At 42.0% G+C, this 27,956-nt stretch overlaps 1 protein-coding gene across 1 annotated transcript in view; it reads right to left on the bottom strand.

Annotated features, from left to right (window-relative positions):
- Positions 1 to 27,956, bottom strand: part of WDFY2 (WD repeat and FYVE domain containing 2) — a 58,340-nt gene that overhangs the window by 23,126 nt on the left and 7,258 nt on the right. The window contains exons 2-3 of the mRNA XM_072333993.1: positions 5,229 to 5,296; positions 205 to 278 (exon numbers count right to left, since the gene is read on the bottom strand). Coding sequence (XP_072190094.1) covers positions 205 to 278; positions 5,229 to 5,296 — 142 coding nt within the window. The remainder of the gene's footprint in view (positions 1 to 204; positions 279 to 5,228; positions 5,297 to 27,956) is intronic.

Raw genomic sequence — 27,956 nt, 5'->3', positions numbered from 1 at the left:
AATAAATACCGCAAACTTCACTCAATCATTTATGTGAGGGCTGGAGAAACATTTGGAGCAATCTACCACTTTCCACACTACAGCTTTAGATCCACTGCAGTAAATATTCTCTCTCCCAACCACTAGCAAAAATATCCTCACCCCAACACACATATACTTCTCAAAAGGGAAGCGTTTCAACTAGAAATCTTGGTATGTACTTACTGAGATTGTACCATTGTCTAGACCTATGGACAGCCTTCTGGTTTCCGGGTTAAAAGACATGCATGAACATGGAGCTGAAAAAAATGAACATGATGATGAAGTTAACAAAACTGCCATTTTCTTGAAGTTCTGGAAAGCCTAAAACTAGCTAGCATGCTTCACGGTGCTTCATCATTTTGCCCCCTTCCAATAGACAAACATTTAAAAGAGAAACCAGTGCTTGCGCAATTCATTCAATCCTATCCTATATTAGGACATGGATTAGCAATTATTTATTGCTCCAGTTTCTTCATTTTTCCTTACTGATGCTTTCTGAAAGTGGGCATGAGGCATGTTATACAGGAACGGTGCTGGTGTATCCACATGAGCGGTACCTGACATTTCAGTACAAATGTTAGATTTATTTAGCTGAATAATTAAGGCAGTCTTTACAAAACAAAACAAAACCATTTGCCTGGCCTTGTTCAACAACAAAAGAAAATGCTGTCCAAGACCCACATCCTACACCTGCACTAAGAAAGTGGACTTGAATGGTAGTTAACAGGAGCTGACCTACCAGCCAGAATGAAGAGCAGCCAGCCCAACTGCTCTCTGGTCGTTTCCCCAGACAACATTATTACAGTATCACATACTATGGCCAAAATACAAGACTCTGTGGAAAACTAGACATTGATTCTTACATCAACACTAATAAATATCAGGGTATACTCTTAAATTGCTCACAGATCAGTCCCTCTAGGATATGGAGAGGGTCACATACAGGGTAAAAACAGACTTTCCTTGTAATAACTCAAGTAGTCTGCTTGGTTTAATCAAGATACCATGAGGCTGCATTCAGAAGGCAGGGGTTGCTTCTACCACCCAGCACAGCAGCATGCTGTCCCCATAGAAACCTTCAGTGATCACTTCTCAGCACTGAACTAGGGACAGGCATCCATCCCCTTTCTGTAGCGGTAAGAGCATTGATTAAACTATATTTGTGTAATAGATGTTGAGTGCAGTCAGATGTGCTTTTAATTCTTTTCCCCCACTTCTTAGTTTCTTCTCTCCGTTGTGATTACATGCAGTGGTTTTGTCACTAATAGACTTGGAGTTCTTTCTTTTACAGCGCCATGTGTTTGGCTGTGTTCTCCACTTAAGTAATGCCTCACCTACAGTCGTACAGTTCATAGCTCAGCAGACCTTTGTTAGTTTAGCTAGCAGCAGAGCTATATCACAGCAAGGAAAGCCTCTTCAACAAAACTGTTCTACCTTTAGTACTGCACACCCCCAGTACATTTCCCAAGGGAAAACTAATTGCAAGCAGGAAGCCAACCACATTCACATCCAAGAATTAAGCCAAAGAAAAGGCTTCAGTTCAAAGGAACTGCCACAATAGAAGTGCTACGTTATGGCTACTAACAGTAAAGAAATCATTCCTTTCTGTACCTCTTCCTCAGAAAAGGCAAACTCAAAGCTTCCCTTCATATATGGTGGGACACTGCTATGATACTGAGACTTCCAGGTCACAGCGGAATTAGGATGTTGTAGGAGAAGCTGACAGATGCAAAGCAATTCTAAGTAAACATCACATCCTTTCAAAAGGCACTTAATACCAGAACAAGCATATTCAACATTCCAGCTGTAAAATGTCAGACTGTGTGCATACATTGAAAAAGCAATCAGTAACTGAAGATAACAAACAGTGCACAGAGAAAAACTCTCAGTTAAACTAGCTATTTAAAGTATGTTTTTTCCAGATAGCTCAAATCACTTCAGATATAAAAGGTGCAAGCAAGATATGAGACATTCTGCTAAATAAAGGTCACATTTGAGTTCCAAACCCACATGTACCTTGACACGGCAGTGTAAAGATACTTTGCTATAATCATTTTCCTAAAGGAATCCTTAAATAACATGTACTCTTGGAAAAAGGAACGTCAGCCCCAGCTACACTAATGTAATTGAAATGGTACCAGTTGCAAGCAGACAGCAGCAGCTTATACTTTAAATGAAAGTTTGACAGTGACATTCAGATACATAAGAACTTGGGCTCATTATAAGGAGAGGAACAAAAAAGAAAAAAAATAAATTTTCCAAGATGTTACAGAGCCTTTTAAAATAATACCCAGGAAAAACAACAGCACTTTGAAGACTCTCTACTTTAACGTCTAGCTATGACTTGGATTTCACACTACAAGAGACTTGATCCAATCTGGTGGGCTGGATATTCCTGACACGTAAGTCTGGCTATATTCTTTATCTTCAATGTAGGGCAAATACACACTGAAGCTCTGGTTTTTTGCCTTTGAAAACAGAAATCCTGAATTACTTCATGCTCTCGACAATGAGTCTCCTCAATTAGAAGCCGACAGAAGTGGAAGAGAAATACAAACTCTGTATCTGCATTTTCAGAGTGCCGGAAGCGGCACAGTGGAAGACCTAAGGGTTGTGTTTTCCTTTGCACGGTTTTGACCATCTGCTTTCAAGCAAAGTGTTAGCTAAAAAAGAACATCATAAAGCCATGTACTATCTGCATCAAATCCTGGGTGTTCCACTACAATAAAACCTCTACCCAGTTCTCCATCTGACTGAGTTTTTTCTGGTTGGGTTTGGGTCTATTGTGGTCATTTGTTTTTATGCAAAGCTTTCTTGTATTGACTACGATACCTTCTCATAACTTTGTGTAAAGGTGCTTTTTTGCCTCCTGTACGGATACTAACAAAAAATCATACACATAACCATGAGGATTAACTTGCTCAGAGGTCCATTGTTGACACAGTTGTTCAGACAGCTCTGACATGAAGTAGTCAGATATTCAGCTTCCTATTTTGCCTTACTGACAACATAGCAGCGTGTATTTTTGATAGTGGCTCTGCCTGCGGTGGTTCTTGAAAGCACACTGAGTTCTACCAGTGGCTGAACGCAACCCACCTCCAGCCACCAGCATCCATGGCCACACTCTGTCAAGTGTTTCTCAAAGGCCTTCTGGTGCTTAATTCAGCTGTGACACTCTGGCTGAGAAAGCCAGCAAAAAGATCGTGGAAATGATACCTGCCATGGGGTGTTTCCATTACCCTTTTCTTTGCAGCGGCTTGGCGGTGCTGTGACCTGGTTTGAGCACTCACAGCTCACTCTTCCTCAAAAATGTGGCTGCTGTGTTGCCCACTGTTTTCTGATCAGACAAACACCCACAAGTTGGGCAGAAAACTCTAACTGAGGAAAGCCCACTCCTGAATAGCAAAAATGTCCCTGGTTGGAAGAATCTACAATCCTGAGCATTCAGTACACACTGATGGCTCCGTTGGGTGGCAGAGCCTGACCAAAGCACATGGTTGGCTCAGCCGCAGTGCTTCATCCTCCTCACATCCAAGAGTACCCAGGCTGCAAACTCAGTTATTAAGGCTACCTGACAACAAATCATAAAAGGGTGTGGGTCATGCAGCACTGTAATCAGCCATGAGTCATGCTAATGGGTCATCTGTAGGTGGGACTGCCACTCTCACAGCTTGCTAAGCAGCATGAAAGCATCATCATGCCTGCTACTTTTCTTCTGCAAAGAGCCTCTGTTCTCTAGACAACAAAAAACAACGTGAACCTAAAGCAGAGGACAATCAAAAAAGGTGATCCATACAGAAATAGACAAAATGTAAATGCATACCCATGTAGAGGCTGACTCAGAGCCCTCCCTATGATTTCAAAGCTCAAAGCCATGGCTGATAACTTAATCGGCATTGCTCCAATGTTTAATTATACTTGATCATTTTTGAAACTGGTGAATAACTCAGTATAATGGAAATGTCTCATGACTCAAAAATTTACCAGCCTTAAGTGAAGGAACAGCATCAGGTGCTCAGATTAATAGCCCCCTCTGAGTGGGTCTGGATTTACTCAGTCTTTTCCAGCGTAGCTATTACCAGCAATAACACAGCCTCTCTAAGACCAGCGGAAGAGCTAAGATGATTTTAAAGTGAGAAGTGCCACTTCATAACAGTTTGCCTGTGGGAAGCAAACCTCTTTGGACAGGTCCAGGGAAAGAAAAAGAAAAGATTTTCCCCTCTATTTAGCAAATGAAGGCTTTCCTGGAGCAGGCAAGCAAACATCAAGGCCACTCTGCGGCCCCAAACTGATGATGTCATGGTACTAGAACTGTTTAACATTTACAGCCATCAAGCATTTTATGCATCACAGAAATAGAAATCCTCTTACAAATCTAACTATGTTCGCTTAAAATACTACTTTCTCCAAAAAGAATGCCTCAATGGGACTTGATAAATGCTCCCTGATCTGCTTTCCAGAGACAGGCTAGCCCAGCACATAAGTTAACTGAGGAGCATCAGCGTATTTCTGCTGCTGATGGCCTACTAAGTTGTTTGCCTGCACTCAAGACAGGTTATGACAGGGCAGTAACCTCTTCAACCACCTCTAGGAAAAATGGACATTAATCTGCTGTTTCTTTTAAAGCATGAACACTCTCTTTGGGATAGAAGACATACAGCAGATTACACTGGAGAGATCCATGATGAAGGCTTGGTTGCATCTAATTGTGGGGTAATATGACTCTGCTCCTCCACTGGAAAACCAGCCCTTTCTGTCCAGTATCCCCTCTACTGTTTTAGCTACTGCAGGATATTAAGTTATTATCAAATAAAACCATTTACCATTGTACTCTAATGGACTGAGCACGTGCAGTAGGAAGGGCAGAGTGATTTATACTGGAGACTTACAAAGCTTTATGGACTCCATTAGTGGTGGAACATAGGACTACATTTTGAGCTTCCACAGTTGTTGATCCATATTCACATAAGTGCTTGTCCCTCCTTAGCACATTTGTATGCTTTTGCTGCTGTAACCCCTGATGCCTCTTGGGAACATTAGCATGCAACTTGGTAAAGCTTCACAGAAACCATGAGAACTACTCAAGAATTGAATTTAATAAGGAGTGGTAAGCCCACAACAAACGGACATAGAACATTAAGCTTCATCAAATCAAAAAAGACACTGTGCAATTATGCAGTGGATAATGAACATTTCCTTATACTTACATGGCATTGCATGGTATATGCTGGGCCAGTACTGTCCACTGTCTCTCTTCAGCCAGACACGAACCGTTCTATGAAAGAACAAACAAAACGCACGTGAGGAAGTATGAAAAAGTATCCATGAATGAAAACAAACCAGCCACACTGAATGCACAAGACTGTGTGTAAAAGGAAGTTATTTCACAGAGAAGTAAACTCACAGACTCTGACAGCAGGCCTACACATCAAGCACAGACGATGATGATGAGGGTAGCCCATTCCTTGGTACCATGCAGTACCAAGCTGAACACATCATACAAGGCAGCCTGGCAGCCTTTCTCTGCTCTGTCAATTCAGAGCTGCTGTCTTCAAACAGAGGCAACCAGATCTCCTGCAGTGCTCCAGCATCCCCACAAACACATCAGTGGTTTCCCTTTGCCAGAAAACCTTCCCACTCTTTTGCTTGTTCATACTGGTATCATATTTGCAGCCTCCGTCACTCAATCAGCACGCAGCTCATCTACACCCATTGCACACAAGATGCCTTTCACTCGTTTCCTGAGCCAGTGATGTGAAACTGATGTCGAATCTGGGTCATCAAATATTTATTATTTCAGCCTTCAGTATTATTTGCTTCTTCTGGTCCAATTCTCTAAGAATTTCTTATTGAAATTCTTTCCCAACTTTGGTTCATCAGCTAATTTCATCAAAGTATGCATAGCAATATAGTCACTAGCTAAAGCAGCTGGCAGCCAGTCCTATGTTAATCTCAGCAGTCAGCTCCTGATTCTTCCTGCACATCTCACTGTCGTCCAAATTGCAGCCAACTCTTAACCTGCCTCACTGTTCTTTCGATCCTTATCTCCAGTTTTAACAGGTGAAATTAATTCTGTATTCCATGCTTTACTGATTTATACTAAATGTATTAACCTCATCCAGGAAACTTAGTTATCCAAGGCAGCATCTCGTTAGTGCAGCACAGTACATTTTCATCCATGCCAAACATGTCTATTCTTCTCCACCAGTGATAGCACGTGACAGCAAATACAAGAGGGATCTAAAAGAAACATTGTTGGATATTCTCTAGCAGCAAACCTAAAGTTTGCATGTGATAGCATTGAGAAAATACCAACTAACTGGACAATGGCTCTGTCCAATTAATGAAACACGGAAATAAGGCTTAAGGAGAGGAGCACGTGGTAATAATTAATGTTACATACCACAGAGAAAGCACATTTCAGTCCTTTTTAACCAGTTTACAGCAATATTTAATACAATTTAATATAAATCGATCCAAAACACTACACAAGCCAAACATAAGAACAAAGATGTCACGTGATCTAATAAAGCAGCCCAAACTACTTAACTGCCCTGTCAATAAATTAGTGCACAAACTTCAGATGAAGAGCTGCGCTACTCTATGTTCCTGGATTACAGGTACTCCAAATCAGTTTTCTGCTCATCCTGTGCTGGACCATAACTGATTTTTCAGCAGATAATTCAGAGAGCTGAATATATGGCCACTACACAAGCTGCAGCGTGTTGTAAATTTCTCATACGTGCACTTCAGCATTGTGTATAGCTTTAAAAAAATAAAACAGTATCTCACTGGATCTCCAATTCCCAAATAAACACATCAGCAGCTCTTCAGCAGATACAAAGGAAAAGCACTAATACTTGTTCAGGTACAACTCATCAGCTGGTAACAACGCTACCATACTGACAACAGTGAGAGCATCAAACCTTCTGTCCTTTCTTGCTTTAAATGGCCTTGGCTGTTGACAGAGCAGACCCTACATCCTGGCTGGGATCTCCCTCTCCTTCTGTGGCTGTGCCCTGGGGTTTGGGACACATCCAGCACTGCCTGCTCATCAGAAAATCACAGAATGGCTTGAGGTGGAAGCGATCTTAAAGACTACCTAGTCCCAATACCAAAGAGGTGGTAAGAAGGCCACAGCAATCCTGCAAGTGGATCAGGCACAGTTTCCCAAACAGATGATCTCATATCAATGTGTTTTCCACAGCTGAAGTGGGAAGGAACACTGCATGCTCAAGAAAATACTGGGATGTATCATAGGGAATTGTAATAAATCAGTTTGAAACTGACTTGAGGATATGCACCAATAATACTCAGTGAGAGACCCGTCTTTTTTGGACACTCCAATCTGTGTATTCATTGCTACTAGTTTCCAGACTCCTGGGCTGAGATAAGGTTGCCTCTCCTTCCCACTTGAAGGTTCTGGCAAATAATAAACTCAGCTTGGAGAAGAGAAGGCTCCAGGGGAAACTCATAGCAGCCTTCCAGTACCTGTAGGGGGCCTAGAGAAAAGCTGGGAAAGGACCTTTTATAAGGGCATGTAGTGACAGGACAAGGGAAAATGGCTTTAAAGCAGAAGAGGGCAGAATTAGACTAGATATTAGGAAGAAGTTCTTTACTGTGAGGGTGATGAGAAACTGGAACAGGTTGCCCAGTGAGGCTGTGGATGCCCCCTCCCTGGCAGCATTCAAGGCCAGGCTGGATGGGGCTGTGAGCAACCTGGTCAAGAGGGAGGTGTCCCTGCCTACAGCAGGGGGTTGGAACTGGCTGATCTTAAAGGTCCCTTCCAACCCAAACCATTCTATGATTCTAAATCTAGTGAGGTACCATTTGTTACAGTTTATTCAACTTGCTAAAACAAAGCCAAACAGCAACAAAGACTAGTGCAAGAAAAGATCCTCTAATAGCTATGAGAAGCAAAAATAAATGTTGTTTGCAAAAACAGATGCTTTGTTTGTGTTTTTGTTGCTCGTTTTGAAACTACGCGCTGCAGACTTCCTGCTTTATTTGACAACTGTGTCAGCTAAGACTGTGAACCAAGTTATGCTGGAGAAAAACACCCAACTGTTTCATGCTTAATTTAATAAATAAATAAATAAATAAAAATGAAATAACTGGTGGAGTTTCCTTGCTAAGAGTGAAACTACTTTTACCAGTGCACGCTTCTTCTGGAGGTACAAAATAAGGTCATTTCATTACACAGTCAAGTATATTTCTATTCCATTACTGCTCATGCAAAATGAGAAAAAAATAAAACATCATAAGAACCAACAGCATGAAAAGATGTTATCTGAAGCATCTGAAAGTGAACATCATCAGCAAGTCCGTTCATGTAACTCGTCACAGAAATACTTCTCTCCCCAGTAATTCATTTTAAATAAGGAAGAACAAAAAGTCTTGTTAATTACTTTAACATTAAGGATGACTACAATCCCTATCTTTAAAACAACTATTTAAAAGCTATGTTAAGCATTATACAACTTCCAAAATCTATGCATAAGCAGACACAGAAGTAGAAAAATCCTTATGGCTTATAACTTTCTTCTCATAGATCACTGGACTATTGAGAGAAAAAAAAGCAGACCTCAGTTAATTAACCTTTTCTGGGTAATCAGCATTGTTCTCTAAGTAGGCTCAGGCTGAAGAACCAACTGAACCAGCTGAATGTGAGAAAAGCCCTCAGAAGAGAGCATCTTTTTTCAGCTGCACTTCTGCACATCTTTGTGTACTTGGAACAGTATGACCCGCCAGATGTGAAACCCTGAACTTTTGAAGCTTCTAAAGAATGCAGAGAAAAAAAACAAGCGTGAATGAAAACCTCTAGTTTTATGGTTATGTTGCACAAAGAGCACTTGCTGGCTGCATGGTTACTGGGAGGCAACCAGCACCCAACCAGGTGAGGATCCATTCTTCAGCTGCTCTGGAGCGATTCAGCTGGCATTGCCAGGGAAATGAATTGCCCTTTCATTCTGTTGCCAGTGAATTGGCCTGGAAAGACTTTTAGAACCTATCAAAACAATAAATACTCTTCTACTGCTTTCAAAATAGAGATTGTTTATTTTCAAATGAGACAAGCTACGCAGATATAATCCTACCATGCACAAAACAGATGGGGGAGGTAAGGATATAATACAACCCTGATGAAAAGGGCCTGGTGGATGGGAAGCTGGACATGAACCAGCAATGGGCCCTGGCTGCCTAGAAAGCCAAGCATATCCTGGGCTGCACCCAAAACAGTATTGCCAGCAGGGAAAAGGGAGGTGATCCTGCCCCTCTGCTCCGAGCTGTGAGACCTCACCTGGAGTACTGCATGCAGATGTGGAGTCCTCAGCACAGAAGGGATGTGGAGCTGATATTGAGTGTGTCCAGGAGAGGGCCACAAAAATGATGCAAGGGAAGGAACGACTCTCCTATGAGGACAGGCTGAGAGAAGAGAAGAAGGCTCCTAGCTGACTTTTGAGCTGCCTTTCAGTATCTAAAGGGGGGCTGTAAGAAGGAAGGGAACAGACTCTTTCTTTAGCAGAGTCTGCTGTGACAAGAGAAAGGGAAATGGTTTCAAATGAAAAGAAAGGTGATAAAGATTGGTCATAAGGAAGAGGTTTTTTTACAGTAAGGGTGGTGAGGGGCTGGCACAGGTTGCCCAGAAAGGTGGTGGATGCCCCATCCCTGGAGATACCCAAGGTCAGGATGGACAGGGATCGAGCTGTAGGTGTCCCTGTTCACTGCAGTGGGGAGCTGGACCATATAATCTTTATGGGTCCCTTCCAACTCAAAACCTATGCTATGCTATTTATTCCATTCCATTCCACCCTAAAGCACTGGGTTTATCCAAAGACCAAAGCCTGCTCCATTACAGTTCCTGCTCTTTGGAAAGGGCTGGAGGTTGCCAGTGCTAACAATATGACACGGTTAAAAATAAAAACATCCCCTTCTGTCAGCAGTCCTAACCACAGAGCTGATTTAGTACAGTTACAGAGCGGTTTGCAAACAGGAAAAGAAACTTCTCTGGAAAACTCTTTAAAACTCAAAGCCAGCTATTTAATTGTCAGACAATGAGAGAAGAGTTTAATTTTATCCATGGTTACTGCTTTCTGTGAAGCCTTCTGCATGCACATTTTTACAACCATCAATATTTTTAATTTTATCTTGAAACAAAAGGAATTAAAAATGCCACCTGTTCCTCAGTATAAAATAATGCACAATTCAGAACTATAGAAAAGCCTCTCTGGAAACTAAATAACTGGACTGGAAACAGCAAACTCGTTATCCACTGTCATTAAATAAACATGATAATAGAAGTATTTAAAATGCAAGCACAGAACTGACAGTTTTAGACACATATACATAGACATATAGACATAGAATGGCCTGGGTTGAAAAGGACCACAATGATCATCCAGTTTCAATTCCCCTGCTATGTGCAGGATCGCCAACCACCAGACCAGGCTGCCCTGAGCCACATCCAGCCTGGCCTTGAATGAAGGGCCTTAACTGACTCTAATGGAGAGACACTATCACGAGAAGTAGGATAAAGTAAGATATTTAACAGCCACATTGAAGATACTATATCACTCCAGCCCATCACCCCAGAAGTTCTCTGGGCACTTTAATGGGCAAGAGACATGAAGAGACGCTGGCTCCTGTCTTTTATGACACAAGCCACTCCTGGGATTTTCTGAAAGAATAAAAGACCCTTCATTTTAGGGGCAGTTCATGAGCTGGTATGCTGAGATCAGTAACAGACAGTTTCATTTCTGATAAATTTTGCAAGCAAGTGTATGAGAATAAAAACTAAAATCGAAACTGATTTCTAAACCAGTCTCTGTTTCAGGGAAAACAAAATAATTACCATGGCTGAGAGACAAAACCTCAGGCACCAGGATAAGTTTATATTATAGACCCTCATCCTATGTTCCTCTGAAAAAAAAACAATCAAGAAAAAATAAACCAAGCAACTAAAACCCAAAACACTTCTACCACCATCCCAGAGAAGCTCACAATTATTCCTCTCAGGCTTATCCATTGTGGTCCCCATGACAGCCATCACACAACCCTGATCTGCAGGCTTCCCATAGGACAAACACCTTGTAAGTAAACATCGCTCTCATTGCTCTGTATGCATCGTGCCCTACAACAAAGTTGTAGGAGTGGAAAGACTCCTCCACTGCGAGGAAGGTGGGACAGCTCACAAGAAGTTCAGCATCCTCCCGTTGTATCTGAAGTCTCCTGCAAGAAGCCCTGGATGTGAATGGCACGGGGAGGCAGCTGGATCCTACAGAAGTAGCACAGGTACCAACACTGCCAGGGTAGGGAGGCTGGTGACTCCTTCAGCCTTCAAGCACTGATTGAAAAGACACAGTGATATAAAACCCCACTGCTTCAATTGCACAATGTTCAGGCTAGCACAGAACATTTTAGGTGAGGCTCATCACTACCATGATCTCTATGGTGGTGATCTGAACAGCATTTGTCATGTAGAGGTCAATAAAAGTCTTCTCATTTCTCCTCTTGCCATATAAAAATGATGCCAGAGGCAGTACTTAAAATTCAGGCACTTAGGACCTCAGAAACAGCTCTTCAGCCAGGTGCAAAGAGTAGGGCAGGGGAGAAACACCCGTGGGGGGCTCAGCCATGGGCTTTTTTGATCGTCAGCAATGGATTTGACTTTTGCCACTGTTGATTTTTCTCCTTACTGAATCTAAATAGTCATAATAAGTCTTCACTGTCTATCATAGTCTTCCTCATTAATGTCTCTTGCCTCATCCATTCTGAGTCACTCATACAGTTTGCTGCCATGCATCACAGCAAGAACCTGGATGCTATAAAAATTGAAGTACATATGCTTGATCATATTTTTGATCATAGTCACATTTTGAGGCTACTCTGAGGTGACCGGGAATGAGCTACACAAGGGTTGTGTAAATTCAGTTCAGCAGTTAATGATCTTGCAAAGCACTTTGCTAGTTCCTTTCTCCTTATGAAGGCCACAGTGGAAGAGTCAGGGAATGAAGCTCAGAGTTGATGTGCACTAGGACAAAAAAACAGCAAGGAAAGTGCCGTATATCTACCAGCAGTCTCAAGAAAGAAAGAAAGGAGAGACTGCACAAACCAGTATGCCCAGCAAGCAGACAGATGCCTCAGAAGGTGGGATTTTTTCACATTTTCCTTTGTTTGAAGAGATTCAAACCACTTTCAAGAACAGCCGCAACTTGCACAATGTTCTAACTTAAAGCTTGCTTTGCTATTTCCCTATTTAATTTATGCTGCCGTAAACTAAATGCAAACGCATGTTGCTTAATAGGGAAAAATTTGAAGTTTTGGTAGGCTATGTGCAACTCTGCAACTACAGGTCAGAAAGAAAACAACTGTTAAGACCATCAGTGGTACTTGGTCTTAAGAGGAAGAGACACCTCTTCATTTAACACAGCTTGGCTTACAAAGAGGGCTATTTTATTCTGTGAGAAGTGACTAGAAAAAAAAGCTTCATAGAACACAACCTTAGGAGAAATGGATTTTTATTACTTAGAAAAAAAATGATAGTAACATGACAGTTTTTTTACTCAGCTGTGAAGCGTTTCCCATCATTTTTTCTTCAGTTTTCCGGACAATGAGCAGTGCCGTTCAGTGATCTTTCCAGTTACCCAAGCACATATGCCTGGAAGCAGCCTACATTCTGCTGGAGCAAAAGCAGATTTGGACCAGTTCCCAATGTAGATGAGTAAAGAGTGATCAAAACTGGACCAAAAGTCACAACTACAAAAAAACACCATGTTATCTGCAGGTTACCGGCACAAGGGTTGAGGTGCTGAGCTGCCTCAGGCCTTCAGCAGCCCCACAGAAGCACTGTAAATCACTGCAAACATGAAGTAGTGCAGTGATTACACCACATTCCTGCATGAATGCTGCAGGGCAGTGAATTTTATCCAGAAATGTGGTTAAGTGTAGGGTTAAAGTTCTCTGTGAGCATCAACCTACAGCTTTGGAAGCTATTAAATCTCACACTCAAAGTCTTTCCCAGCAAAGTTTCAAAATTAACTCCCTCATGACGACCTATGCCTCGGTCTCCCTTTCCAGGCCTTTGGGGTAAAACAAAATGATTTCCATCACTCCCATTCACCCCCGGATTTCCCACTCATACACCCCACTGAATTTCCTTCCAGGACAGATGAAGTGTCAGTGCTTCTTGCACTGATCAACTCTAGTTTGCGCTCAAGAAGCATAAACACACAACCTTTTGGTTTGCGCTCAAGAGGCATAAACACACAACCTTTTGAAGGTAGTCGCATTGCGCAATTATTTCAATCCGATTACTTTCACCTCCTTCCCACATTCAAACTTCTAAGTAATGGAAGTTACTAGAAAGATCTTCACTAGATTGGAACAGAGGCCTGCTATGCAGTACGTGACTCAATGGAACCACGCTAATAACACTCAGTGTATTGGTGATAAGCAAGAAAGCAACCCTCCAGCTCCCCTCCTCATTCCCAGCAAAGCAAAAGAACAAGACTCCATCAACCAGGTCATCAGCCTGCTTCCATGCTGCCCTGTAGGAATAACTGTTCAGGACAAGGAATGCTCTTCTTTTCTCCAAAGCTGGTATAGGCTGTCAACTAAGTTAATGATCAGTTTTGTCATTTATGCATAGTACACTCTACACTAAAAAAAATATTACACAACAGATAGAAAGTAAGATGCTTTTAAGTTAGATACACTCACCTCAGTATACACACCATCAGCACAATGTTACTAAAGCAATAATATTCATATGTGAGCTACAGAAGACTGATACTTGATCCCAAGCACTAAATGGAGTCTTTAGCAGGAATTTACAACAAAAGTGAATGATAATGTGATGGGGCAGAAAGCATTCCCTCAGTTTCATTCTTTGTTCACCTTCCACTCAGAAATGATATCATGGCATCCATGAGAATGGCACAGGACCTGAGGAGAGAGGGGAGCATGGAAGAACAAAGGTTGCAAGTAATAAAGGGATACAGAAGAGGACAAGAGATCCTGGCTCACAGTCATAGCCTTCGGTTGCAATTTATTCTTCAGACAAATATTTCCCTTGGTTAACTATACAGTGCAGCATGCAGTAAATAATATATTCACTGCAGGGAAGGATCCCACATTTCTACTTCCTTAGGATCATGCCCTCTCTTGGCATTATAATCTCTGGGTGTAAGACATGAGCGAGAGTAAATTAAATCCCAAACTACCTGACTTTTTCTTGAAGGATATTCTATGTATTGCAGATATTTGAGGATCCTACTATACGTGTACCAGAAATAGGGTTCTGGCCGCTAAAAGACAAAGTGCACAGGACATGCAAAAGCACTGACAGCATACTTCTTTTAACGTCGCTAAGATAAGTATCTAAAGTATAGTTAATGCAACATAAAACTGTAGGGGAAAATCTGCTTCTATGAGTTTGTTTTCTTTCTTTGAGTACAGTATTGATCGTATCCTGACCTAAAAGACCCCCCTTCCTACAACCTTTCTTTTCAGTTAATTATTCCTTTGGGCTTGTTTTCTGCTCAACAAATAGAAAAGCCTCATATCTGTACTATACAGGTAAGTTCCTTAGCCAACAAGCAGGACAATCAGCAGGACACACAAGGCTGTAGATGCTGAAGACTTACTGAAACAGCTGGGCTTTGTTTTTCAAATAGCAATGAACAATCATGTCGCTGTTTTTCCAAACAAAGCAAAACATCTACTTGGAATGTGTTTGGCTGCTCTGCAGCCAAACCAAGATGCTTCTGGAAATGCTGTCCTTGTGATATCAAGGAGTTCTGCAGAGTTCCATTTCTTGTTCATCCAGTTTCCCACTGAATCTGAACCCTGATTAATGGGTGATATTGTTCCCTCAGCTTTTCTGCTCATTACTGCTTCATTCTGAGGGCAGCCTGACTCACAGACACCCTCACACAAAACCAGCTCCTACTTGTTTTGGTCTGCCAGAGGAGACTGGAACTTCTGATTAGGAGAACAGCAGGACTAGTTGGTCTGAACAGCAGAACAACTTTGGCCGGGGTGTTCAGTACTCGTTTGAGAAGGAAAGAAGCAAGCCCAGCAGCTTTTGTGCCACTTAACAAGGGACAGAGAGCCAGGCAAAGCAATACAAATCCAACCTAGTCCTTAAGCGTTTGTTTTTCAGCTGCACAGGGACTGCAGCCCTAAAGTGCCATGCAAGTTCTCAGGTTTTTTTCCTTGCATGCAGACTGAAGAGTGCCTTGTGAGGTGTGAAGAAAGCCAAAAACTGTATGTGTAACTTAAAGGTGATCTGACATTTCACGGCTTCAGCAGACAGTGACAGCTTGTCACCTCAGCATTCCCGTGGGGGTCATGTACAGGGATGGAAATCAACACAAGTGGATAGAAACTCTTTTCAAATGTGCATTGCAAGACTGAACGTCGCACTCTAAACTTGAGATTTTCCTATTAAAAAAAAATAAAGTCCATTTCAAACATGCAATGCATCTTCACAGCCACTTCTTCCATATAACCACATGACAACTTCCCCACCCTTCAGTATTCAATTTCCTTGTGTGCAAATTTTGTCACGTTTAAGGCTAGTTAACTGCTGATTTCATGGCACATCCTCCTGCTCTTGTGTTATGAGATTAGAAGTTTCTCTACTTTCTACATAGGTTAGCTGTAGTGTATAGTTCTGTAATTTCTTACATGCTTCCTTTTTAATGTCATCTGTCTTTCCAGCCTCTTGGGAAAGCTGCTCTTGTGTTTTCCCTACTTGCCTTCCAATCCCTCTAATGAGACAATATCCCGTCTGAACCGGCATCTTCTGCATCAAATTCAGCAATCCAGACTCAGACAGACCTGCTGAATGGTAAGAGCATTATCATTCTTTCCCTTTATCCATCTTCCCCCCTTAAGTACACCAGCAGTGTTTGCATACTTGACAGCAGATGTGCATGGTTTTTTGCTTTTCTTTTCTTTCCATTTCAAACTGGCACTGTTTAAAAATGTACAAAATGTGGATAAAAGAATAATGTGTATTTATCAACACCAGATTCTCTCTACAGTACCCTGCAATCCACCTACAACACTTTCCTGCAGTTCTTCCCACCTCCCCAGACACAGTTAGTTTACCTGCTAGTTTAGGGCAGCAGACTGGCCCAGACTGCATCAGGCTGGCAGGAAGCAGAGGATTCACCAGCTACAACTGCAAGGGACAATCCTAGAATCACATGTTCCTTGCAAGAAGAGTGGGAAGAAAATAATAAAGGAGAGCAATAGGCAGAGGCAATTGTGCCAGGGAAAAGGTTGATGGTACGTGTCATACTTTCTCCTTTGAAAAGGTGGGACCAGAAAGGCAAGTCTGTGACATAAGCATGGGGAGTGCACAAGACAAACTCCATCCTTGGGTGTGGAAAAGAATATCATTTAAACCTGTGAAATGGTGCGACATATTGTGGTGCACCTTTGCAAAGACATGTAGAAGAACGCTACATTGACAAGAGGCCACTGCTTAGGCAACTGTCACCCATTCACCAGACCAATAAAGCCTGCAGCAGCTCCAGTTCAGTTATCTGATTGCTACCTTATAAATAACTAATGCTTTGCAGTGAGGGACAGTATCCTGTTTGTTGCAATACCACTAAATATTAAAGCCTCTCTGCATCTTGTTACTACTTTATCTGCACCTTGCATTACTACTTAACTGCACCTTGCATTCTGCACCTTGTCACTACTTTATCTTCCTCTTTCTTTTTTTCTAGAGGGTTACAAGAGGAATCCTCTGCAATTCGGGTCCAGATGCTGTCTCTGCTTGCATTCTCCAGATCTCTGTTGCAGCCATTCATTGGAGAACCATTGGGCTTATCTCGGGAGAAGCAGATTTGAGGTCTGAAGACAAAATCAGCTCTGAGGATCAGCTTCTTTGTTTTGCAGCCCCCCCCACATTTAAATCTTATTTCAAGCTGATATAAAAGGCAATATCTTCAAGTTCAAAAGCAATACTTTCTTATGAACTCATGCTACTAGCCATGGTGATAACAATAAAGGTATTAATATTTATGTACTCGCCAGAATCAGCGATTCGAGGGAGAGTACTTCAAAGCAAGGATTTGTATCTTCACTGCTGATTTAACTCCTAAGCAACTGCATGTTTTCAGGGGATAGCTCATGCGCTTTTTCCCCACCCTGAATAAAGGCAGGATTTCTCACCAGAAGGCTTCCTTTCAGTAAGCTATCTTTTCAACATGTCCAAAATCAGACAGATATATGTTCTTCAACCCTCATAAAAACGTTGAGAGCTAACATATATAGATTATAACAAATTCAGACTACTTCATAACATGTACAACAGAGGTGGCCTACAGTAACACAGTAGGTAGCACATCTCATCCATATCATGGTCAGGCAAGTGCCACGGACAAGAAGTAATGGCCTTAAGTTGTACCAGTGGGGGGGTTCAGGTTGGATATTAGGAAAACAGTCTTCTCAGAAAGAGTGGTTGTGCATTGGAACAGGCTGCCCAGGGAGGTGGTGAAGTCACTGTCCTTGGAGGTGCCCAAGGAACACGTAGATGTGACAGTGAAGGACGTGGTTAGTGGACATGGGTTGGTGGTTGGACTAAATGACCTTAGCGGTCTTTTCCAACATGAATGACCATACGATTCTATGTTATTACTATTAACATACTGGACAATCCACTATAAAGGATAGTAGAGACTGGAGACACTAGGCTATTCTTCTAGCAACAGCAGGGTTATTTGTGTGATTTCTTTTTAGGAAAGGGTGACTTGGTGTAAAACAGGACAAATACACAACACAGATCTTCAGCTCAAGAGCTATTTCCACAGTGGCTGGAGTTGCATGCAGAGGGGTTACAGGCAAGTGAACACAGCTTTTTCCAAACTGTTTTATTCAGAGACATTGCCTTCCAGAAGGAGACTACTGGTTAGCATAGGCATAGCCTGTGAAAAGAAAGCCATGCAAATGACTTTGGGCTATTTGAGGGCCTCAAAACCAGAGGATGGCACCAGACTGAAGCAAACATGAGCCATCGCTGACCTTGATGGAGGACACCAGACTTTAAATGGGAATACAAAGTGGAAACCAGCTAGAGACCACCCATTGGACAAGTAAATCCTAAAGCATAAAATCAGCTCAAAGCATTTGCTGGGGGAAAAATGAACTGAGAGAGAAGTAACAGCAGTAAATAAGGGAAAGGTCTTTCATGATTCTGCTGCCTTGCAGGCTCAGCACTGCCTGAAAAATTAGATCAGATTTGCAATTCTAGCTCAGCTGTTCACAGGTCAGACAGGATCGCTTCTTAAGGGAGGGCATGGGAGAGAGGAACAGTTTCCCCTACAGACAGATAAGTACTACGCAAAAAGACTGATAGGATTTGCCCAGTTATCTTGAGCCATGAGAAATGCTCCACACAAGCTAAAATACTCTTTTGGTTTCAGAATCTATGCATTTTCTGCTGGTCGAGCAATTTCTGCTCCCACTCTTCTGTTCTGGCATTTGAGACATGATGAAGACAGCCAGGTGGAACAACCCGACAGTCCAGGCAGTCTCTGCCACATTTCATAACATGAGTGAGTTCTTCTATTTATCAAGCATACACACAGAGCTTTGGAGGGAACATACACAATCCGTGAGTAGTTATCAAGAAATGTAAATCATTAACAGTCTTCAGCAGATTAAACAGTTTACTTAATTCGGGGATGTCCCAGCTACTGAGCATCTGGAGGGAGGGAATGCAAGAGAGCTTGGGGGAACTATTGCATTAATTTACTCAGAAGGCAGTGGAAGCTAAACATTTTTGTAATCAATTTTTATTAGTTGAGGGGGCAGAAGGAGAACATCATTCACACATTAATAAGGGCTGTCCTGTATGTAGGATCTGGCCCCTAAAACAGATCAGCTGGACAGCTTAGTCTAAACAACGCCAATAAGCAGCAACTGTAAGTTTATAAGGAAGACCCGAAACAATTGTGACCCTGAACACAAATGAGAACAAATGGATTGTTTGCACTTTCATCATCTGCACTGCGCAGTATAAATACATAAAGGCAAGCTAACAAAGGCTCTTAGGAGTGCAACAGCCAGATCATTTCAAAAATGCATCTTTTCCTCTCTGGCACTGCAATCTTTAAGAGGCTTCTCTCACGTAAAAGATCAGTGTTTGTCTCTGCTTTCCCCAAGTTTATTTATTTATTTCTGGAGAATTTAGTGACCTGTTTAAGACACACTGGCATGGAAGTCAGTCCATTGTTCTCTTCCTTTCTAAATCAATCACTTAAAAGCTTGGAGACATTCTTCTTTACTTCCATCAGTTCTCCTAGTCATCCCGCACCGGCTGTTTGCCTGGCACCCTTCAGTTTCACACACATTGCAGCCACACAGTTTCTCTCCCAAAGAACGTTGCTGCAGTGCTCTGGTTAGACAAGGGCTGACGGTGATTCATGTGCTCGGCTAGGCTTGGTCTTGTAAGAACACTCATGCTGTTGCCAAGAACATAGGCTTCAGAAGTCTGTGTGTGTGTGTGTAGGAAAGGTGCAGATACTCCCTCTGCATTCCAGTCCTCCTGTTCTCCACAATGCAATTTAACCAGAAGCTACCAGACTACCAAGGTCACCCCTCTCCCTGGCAATAGAAGCTTTCAGCATGTATGCACCCCCACACAGCTGGAATGGTAGCCCACATACCTGCTCCAGCAGCTGCTGTCCCCTTCTTCATCAAGTCAAATATAGCTCTGAAACAATGAGGCAAAGGCAGATATTGCCATGCCCTCCACCTCTTCCCATTTGAACTCCAGTTTTCTACTACATGTAGCATCTCAGCCTACTCCCTGTTGCCTGAGAGGCATCACATATTCACATAAACAACAACTAAGTTCAATTAAATCCATTAATAACTTGGGAATTTAATGTAGATTACTAGCAGGAAAGAAGATACTGAGTACTCCAGGAGATACTTCAAGTTTTCAGAAGTCTATATCTGGCTGACAGAAACACTAAACACACCAAATACTCTCTCAACACCAATTCGAAGGGTGATTTTATTTTCTTTTTCTTTTTTTTTTTTGGGGGGGGGAGGTTGTTTTTAAATCAGATACCAGGTGTCATTGCTTTTCCAGTCCAAGCCGTCCCATTTCACTTTCGTTACAGATGACTGCTGAATATTTCTATTGCTAATGCTGTTAAATACCAAGGATACGCAACCGACTGCTCCAAGACTTCATGCTAGAAGGAGACAGCCTGCCTTTTCTGAATTTCAAATTGATAAGACAGAGCCACCAAAAGAATGAATAAACAGCAAGGTGAGGAACAAGAGAGAGTGAGGAGGGAGGAGCTGCATTACAGATGTAACATGAGTGGGAAGAATAAGCAGTATGTTATAAACAGGTTATAAAGTACAAATGACATAAAGCCTGCAGTAAGGATGGCAGCGAGCATCTGTTTCAGTAACCTTGAGGCAAGAAAAGCAAAACAGCACAGTATTCTGAAATAACAGATTTATTCAAACTAAAGAGCAAGCTGAAGACAAGACTCTTCAAACCCTAGGGCTTCCCCCATGCCCCACTTACTGGGATTTCTGGAGCATCAAGAAGGCTTTTTGCATGAGGTCAACCCAACACCAGAAGGAAGGGAGAACTCCAGCTCCACACTTTGAATTTATGAAGCAGTCTAGTGGTGACAGACATGGTAACAAAAACCCTTCCAGCTGCACTTGACAACCGCGTATTTCCCTACGTGTTACATCTAAATATATAACATGGAAAGTATTTCTTACATTAAGGCTTCTGCATATAGTGCACTTGCACTTCACAAGTGCGAGCTTCTTGCACTGCTACTTGGGACACTAAACCCTAAACTGGCAATTAGCAAGTTCTTCCTCTTGTTGCCTCCCTAGACCGAGTCAAGTTGCTATTGAGACTCCAGAACAAAACGTTCTTCATTTTTAATTCAAAAATGCTTAGTTAACAATAAGTAAACACACAACATGGAATTCAACTTTGCGCTGTTTAGGAAGCATTTATAAAATACTCACATTTGTTGCTTGCCTCTTCTTAAAAAAGCGCAGATACTTGATATGCTTCTAAATTAATCATGGACAGGTAGAGAAAGAAACACCAGGATCCAGCTTTGTAAGAGGATTTAAGCATAGTGACACCAGACACGTGGAGGTCTAACATAAGTACACAGGTCTGGTAATGCTGTCCTCATAAAGGAAGCAAGTTCTCCTAAAAGAGGCTCAGTAAACATGGCAGCTCAAGCCAACCAATGCAAAATGCCAAAAGGCTATGTGAAATCCCACAGCCTCTCCAGACCCTGTAGTACCTCCAGTCCTAATCTGGACTGCATGACTATATGGATTCCAAACTCTCCCCTCGTGACACTCATTTTTACTCCACAATAGTTCAGCTGTAAGAACACGCAACTAGGAAGACAAGGCAGGCTATGAGATTACCTGAGCATGCAGACATTGGCATTATGCTCCCTAGAATCAAGTCTCAAACAAATCTGAGGGAGGAAAAAAACCATTAAATTAATAGTTGATGTTAGATCACATGGTAGGATGCCTTTAGTCCAGACATCCTCTTCCTAAGAGATCCAGAAGCTACCTAGCTAAGATAATAGAATCCGTAGAGTTGGAAAGGACCCCTCAGGGTCATCAGAGTCCAGGAATGAGGCATCAACCACAACACTAAGTAACCTGTTCCAGTTGCCTCACCATCATCACTGTAAAAGATTTTTTCCTAATATCTAACCTAACATTACCCTCCTTGAACTTGAAGCCATTTCCTCTTGTTCTGTCACCACAGGCCCTGCTATAGAGTCTGTCCCCTTCTTTCCTATAGCCCCTCTTTAGATACTGAATGGTCCGCTCTCAGGTTACCTTGTAACCTATTCTTCCTCAGGCTGAACAGCCCCAGTTCTCTCAGCCTGTTGTCACAGGAGATGTGCTCCATTCCGTGGAACACCTGCGCCTGCTAAGATCTTATAACAATAATTAACTACTATAAAAACGCATCAAGGATGCAGCACTTACCATCAACAGCAGTTAAAAGCATAACATCAAGACTGGATAAGCTCCTTTTAAACAAAAATCAAATCTATCTGCTGGGTAGGACAGAAAATCAATCACACATTCTCAAACGTTTCCCCCCTCCACAAAGAAAATTTCCATTTCTATTTTCAGCTTCAGCAATCGATTGCCCCCACCTGCTTACTTTTTTTTCAGGTAATAGATAACCTTACTAAATGGCAATGCCACATTGCTCTGATATGTGATTTCTGGAATCTTATCAGTTATGCTACACAAGAGGAAGAAAGAGAGCCAAGTCAGACATCTTGCTCCGTTTATTTTCATGTTACTTATGCATAACTGATAGCTACTCACAACTTAAGTATATTTGACTGCAAATCCACTCCTCCCTCACCCTCTCTGGCTAAAATTGTTTCCATAAGATTTGATGCAATGGAAGCTGAGCAGAACTTATGTTTGTATCTGGAACAAGAAAGTGTAATTTTGTGGTACAACAGAAGCAGCAGCTTTTGTAGAAAAATGTTATAAAAGCTACAGTAAAACCACTGTTTCTTAGGTATTCAGTGTACACATGATAACAAGGAAATCTTTCTGCTTTTTTAATTCTCTAATCTTGGATCTTAAAAAGGCAAGTCAGCCTTCGAAGAATCACAGAATCAAAGAGGTTGGAAGGGCTCTGGAGATCACCCCATCCAACCAAACCCCTGCTAAAGCAGGTTTCCTACAGAGCAGGTCACACAGGTAGGCATTCAGGCAAGTTGTGAATATCTCCAAAGAAGGACACTCCACAATCTCTTTGGGCTGCCTGTTCCAGTGCTCTGTCACCCTTACAGTAAAGAATATTTTCCCGATGTCTGTATGGAACTTCCTATGTTCCAGTGTCTGCCGATTGCTCCTTGTTCTGTTTCTGAGCATGCTGAAAAGAACGTGGCCCTATCCATTTGATTCCCATCCTTTAGATACTTACAGACACTGGTAAGATCCCCAAAGTTTTCTTGTGACAACATAAAGCTAAGCAGAAAAATCCAACACAATTTCTTTACTACCAAATGACCAAGACCAGAGGGTAATTTCACATTAAATCATCCTGAGAACAAGTGAAATGATATTAAAAACTAAACAAGAAACTTTTCATCGAAAAAGGTGTAAACATAGAAGGTTCTTACAGTGGAACACACAAGAAGCCCAAGCTAGAATAGGTTCCTCCCTAGATTGTGAGGGAACTTGCAATGACTTTCCATTAAAGCTGTAGCCATGGAGGTTCCACCCCGGGATGACAGAAGAAGGGCACAAGCTGGCAAGTAAAGAACAATTCATGCCCCATCTCCCATACCTATAGTACGTAACAAAACAATGCTCTACTCAAGCAAGCCAAGCATATTTCTCTGAGACTCAGAAGCAAAGAGGGGTTATTTTGACTGGTGGTAGAGTCTGCAGATGGGCGCACTGAGGACTCCAAAGATCTACCCTCCTCCAGACATCTGGTTCATCTTCAGAATATCAAATTACAGATCGACCTACTTAAAGGCCTCTACCTCATTTAAACAAGCAATTTTAGTTTTATTTTAAATCACAGAACCAATTTCTCATAAGAAATGTGACACCTCAACAACAGTGCCAGCCACATGATCTGGGTGACTTAACCTGTGAAATGCATCCCAATGAATTAATGATGCAGGCCTGGGACAAGATTCTGGCAGAGAGGCCACCTGGCACTGAAAACAGTGACCGCATCCAGCCTGTGCACAGGGAATGGTCCCTGGTCAAGCTAATTCTGTCCTCAGGCAAGCTTTGGGTTTGACACCAAGCAAACTGACTCACAGCATAAACAGTGCCTTGTACCAACAGTCACACAGCACAGACAGATTCCCCTGCCTCAAAACATACCCTGGCACTGTTAAATTTATCAGAGAGTTAGTCATTACAGCAACTGGCTCCTAGGTTCAGCTGTCTGCTTCTACCAGCTGGCTCATGCCGTTATTGAAAAGAGGGAACAGTATTGATCTTGTTGAAGTCTGCCCTACATCCACAGTCATGTGCAATTTGGTGCTGATCTAGAAGAACTGGAAAGTTGGAACAACATGGTTTTAGCTGACTCCACTCAAGACAGCCCTACTTTCTAGTTACTTTGTACCGTAACAATATGCCAAGTTAGTCTTTCCTCTTTTTTCTCCTTCATTTTTATTAGCCTGAGGTCACTGTGAAGGTGTAAGCCAGTAAGCCAGCAACTGAATAAACAATTTCTGGCTTAAATATGGTCACAACTTGCAGCCATAAATAGAAAAATCAGGAGAAAAAAAATCCAACCCACAAGAAGTGTAGACCATTGCCAGGATAACGCTCCAGAGTATCACAACAGTTGGTATGCAAACCAGGAGCCTGCTGGCAGACACAGAATCACTCAGGTTGGAAAAGACCTTCAAGATCATCAAGTCCAACCACAACCTGACCGTACTACCCTAACTAACAACCCTCTGCTAAATCATATCCCTGAGCACCACATCCAAGCAGTTTTTAAACACAACCATGGATGGTGACTCAACCACCTCCCTGGGAGCCCATTCCAATGCTTAACAACCCTTTCTGTAAAGTTTTTCCTGATACCCAACCTAAACTTACCATGGCACAACTTGAGGCCATTTCCCCTCGTCCTGTCACCAGTGAGAAGGGACCAATCCAGCTCTCGCTGTCAGCACCTTTTAGGTATTGGAAGAGAGCAATAAGTTCTCCCCCTCAGCCTCCTTTTCTCCAGACTAAACAGCCCCATTAATTCTATTTATTTCTAAAATAAATAAATAAATAAATAAATAATGGCTCTTTAAACCATGTAAAAGTGTCTGTGTCCAGAAGTGCATGTGAACAAAAGCTCGATTTCAGAGCAAGTCAAAGGAGAGACCATTGCAGACAGCGACTGAGGTACCCCAAGCTGTTTGCTAGGCTTATGCAAACTTCCTGTTTCTCATCCCAAAGTTTGCACACCTTGGGCCATTCCTTCAGACACTTCCCATAAAAAGCAGATGGATGTGTTCATTTCTGCTTCCTCAAAAATAAGCTTTAAGACATCAGAGCTTTAGAAGGACAAATATAAGCAGTGACCAAAAGTGATGCAGCGAATGAAACTAGTTGTGGATGGAGACTCCTTGGTTTGGTTTCCTGTTAATAAAAGCTTACTAAGGAATTGTTCACCAAGCTCACCTCTTATCTACCAAAGAGCCCACGGGGCAGAAGGGAATGGAAGAGTTCCATCATCCTAAATCAGAGGAGCTTTCAGAATTCAGTTAAACTTGATACATTTCCAAGGATTATAGCATGCAATTTATTTTTAAACAATCCGTACATTCATAACCCTTCCCCTGGTATCTAATATGGGTTAGCCACAATATCTGAGAGAAAGATAATGACCTGAAACCTAAGGATCACATCAACCAGTATTCATAGAATTTCTGGTTAAACCAAAAACCCCATCACTGCTTTCAAACATCTACTCCAAATCCAAGATTTTAAATAAGTAGTGATCCAAGGTACTGTGGGATTTCATACATTCCTGCTGGTCTTATGCTCTCCACAACCATACAAGCAACTATAGTAAGGAGAAAGCACAGAGAAGGGAAGATAAGGTGCCTAACAACAGCATCACAGTCCACCAGTGTCCCCCAGAGCAATGTTCCCAGATGTTTAGTCTGGAGAAATCATGCTTGCAATGGCCCGTTGTGCTCAAAGTATTTCCCTGCCTGTCCACACTTTAGACCTTCATCTGCCACAAGACTCCAAGCGCTGCAGCAAGTTCTCCATAATCTTCAGGGGTTTTGTTTTTTTGGCTACAAATAAATTTAACATCAACATGAATGTGAACCCAAAGGACTCAGTTCAGTAAGTGTTTATATGGGGCTGAGCTTATGATCCTCTCAAGTCTAGCAGAAACGTTTACTAGCTGGTATTCTGGAAGCATTATCACAGATTCATCTGTTCCCATTCGTTTACTGGCAGTAGCAGAAGTCAGTGAGAAGAGATTCGTTTATGAAGTCTGATTCATTTCCTGAGGGGAAGAGACTGCTCTCTTCTAGAGAAATGGATTAGCATCTATATCTTGTGTAATCAGCCCCTTCTATATAACATACAGTGCTGATGACAGTGGTCTACCACGCACCAGAGCTGACGTGCTGAAGCAAACTGCTCCCTCCTGCTTGGAGAAACCCAACGTATGTTTATTCCTAGCTGATAATTGCAGCTAAAACAATATCAAAACTCCCATTACTCCTGACTTTGGAGTCCATTCCAACTTCACATATACATTATCTTCTCTTCCCTTTCCTTCAGCACCATTAATATAGCATCAGTTTATTCTTTTCCTCTGCATGTTTTTAGCACAAGCAGAAGGAAGTTGCAGGTAAAGCTATCTGCGTGCTGTAAAATGCAAGGCTTTTGCAACATCAGTTTGAACCACGTTTTGGATGCCTCTGTAGCCTACATTTGCTCCAGCAGCATGGTGGGAGGGGAGACACAACTGTCCCTGAGTCAAACATAAAAGCAGGGAGTGCAGAAATGAGAAGACACTGTTTAGTAATATTAAGCCCACAAAGAAGCATTCAAAACACAACCAAAATGGATGCAGATTAGTTAAACAAAACATAAGCCATTACTTCCAGTTCCAAGGCACTAAATTTGCTAAAGTTTCCAACTCACATAAAGGGCAACAAGTACCTAATAAAGACCCCCTCTTTTAATAGAGATTACTTTTCGTTACTTAATGTGGCTTTCGGAGATATGAGGCAACTGGGTGATATAACCAGGCAATCTCTTTTAGATCCCGAAGTAATAAATGGGCCTAGAAACAACACATACAGGAAAATACCTCACAGAATATTGAGTCTGACAGTATCTTCAGCCAGAATCTGTAAAGAAAGAAACCTCAGTGTATGTGTTCTCAGATAAGCATTCAAATCAGAGGACGCATACACAAGATAAACCTTTCTGCGCTGCTTCATAAAGGCTCAGCAGCAACCAGAATGAATGCATGGCAGCAGAGTAATTTTCAGCACTCTCCTGTTTCATCTTATCTTGCATCACAGTAAACATACTGAACTTTCTCTCTTAATCACTTATATATCACTTGTATATCAATTTCAAACCATGGACTGTTGGTACATCTAAATCATGAAAGCACTGCATGCAGAGGATATGTACCAATGGTTGGAGCTGTGAATCAACCTCTTACCCCCCCATCCTCTGGTATACATTAGTTTGCACACACGCAGTTATGTTTTTGTTATACCTTACTACCTTTAAAGCTAAATAAGAGCTTCAGCATCAACTCAAAATGAGACCCTTCTAGTGCTTAAAAACACAAGCTGTTTACTTACGCATTTCACAGTGCAGATGCACCGCCTGTTTAAAAATACAATTAAATCCTTATTTGCTACTATAAATGAATTTGAAGCTGAAGATAAATTCATCAGATTTGTGCTCACCGCTGGAGGTGAAAAATCACATCATCTATCACATTCTAAACGCAGTGATGGCTCTTTCTTTGGCACCTCTTGAAGAGGGAGCAATGTATTCGCTCTATCATCTGCATCCAGAGGATGCAGCCTGATGGCAAAATAGGCCAATTCACATTAGGACAGCCCTTTCTCAGATGTCTCTCTACAGGTAACTGCTATTACGTACTGGTAAAGGTCAAAAGCGTTGCCTTGTGGGATTGGATCGACTTCCACTCTTACTTCAAAAACCTGCTAAGAGCACTGATCTTTCCTCTCACAGTAAGGAGGAACAACGCACAATTTGAAGAATAAAAGACAACTTCAGATCAAGTTTACTTGTTAGTAAGCTTGGCAGTAGAACTGCCATGCTCTTCTACCCTGGGCTGTAATTTGGCATTGCCTTACACTCAGAGCTCAAATCCTTAC

Source organism: Excalfactoria chinensis, chromosome 1, assembly GCF_039878825.1.
Source record: "Excalfactoria chinensis isolate bCotChi1 chromosome 1, bCotChi1.hap2, whole genome shotgun sequence".
Lineage (NCBI taxonomy): Eukaryota > Metazoa > Chordata > Aves > Galliformes > Phasianidae > Excalfactoria > Excalfactoria chinensis.
The sequence above is the reverse complement of the archived record's forward strand: the minus strand, read 5'-3'. Positions and strand labels throughout refer to the sequence as shown.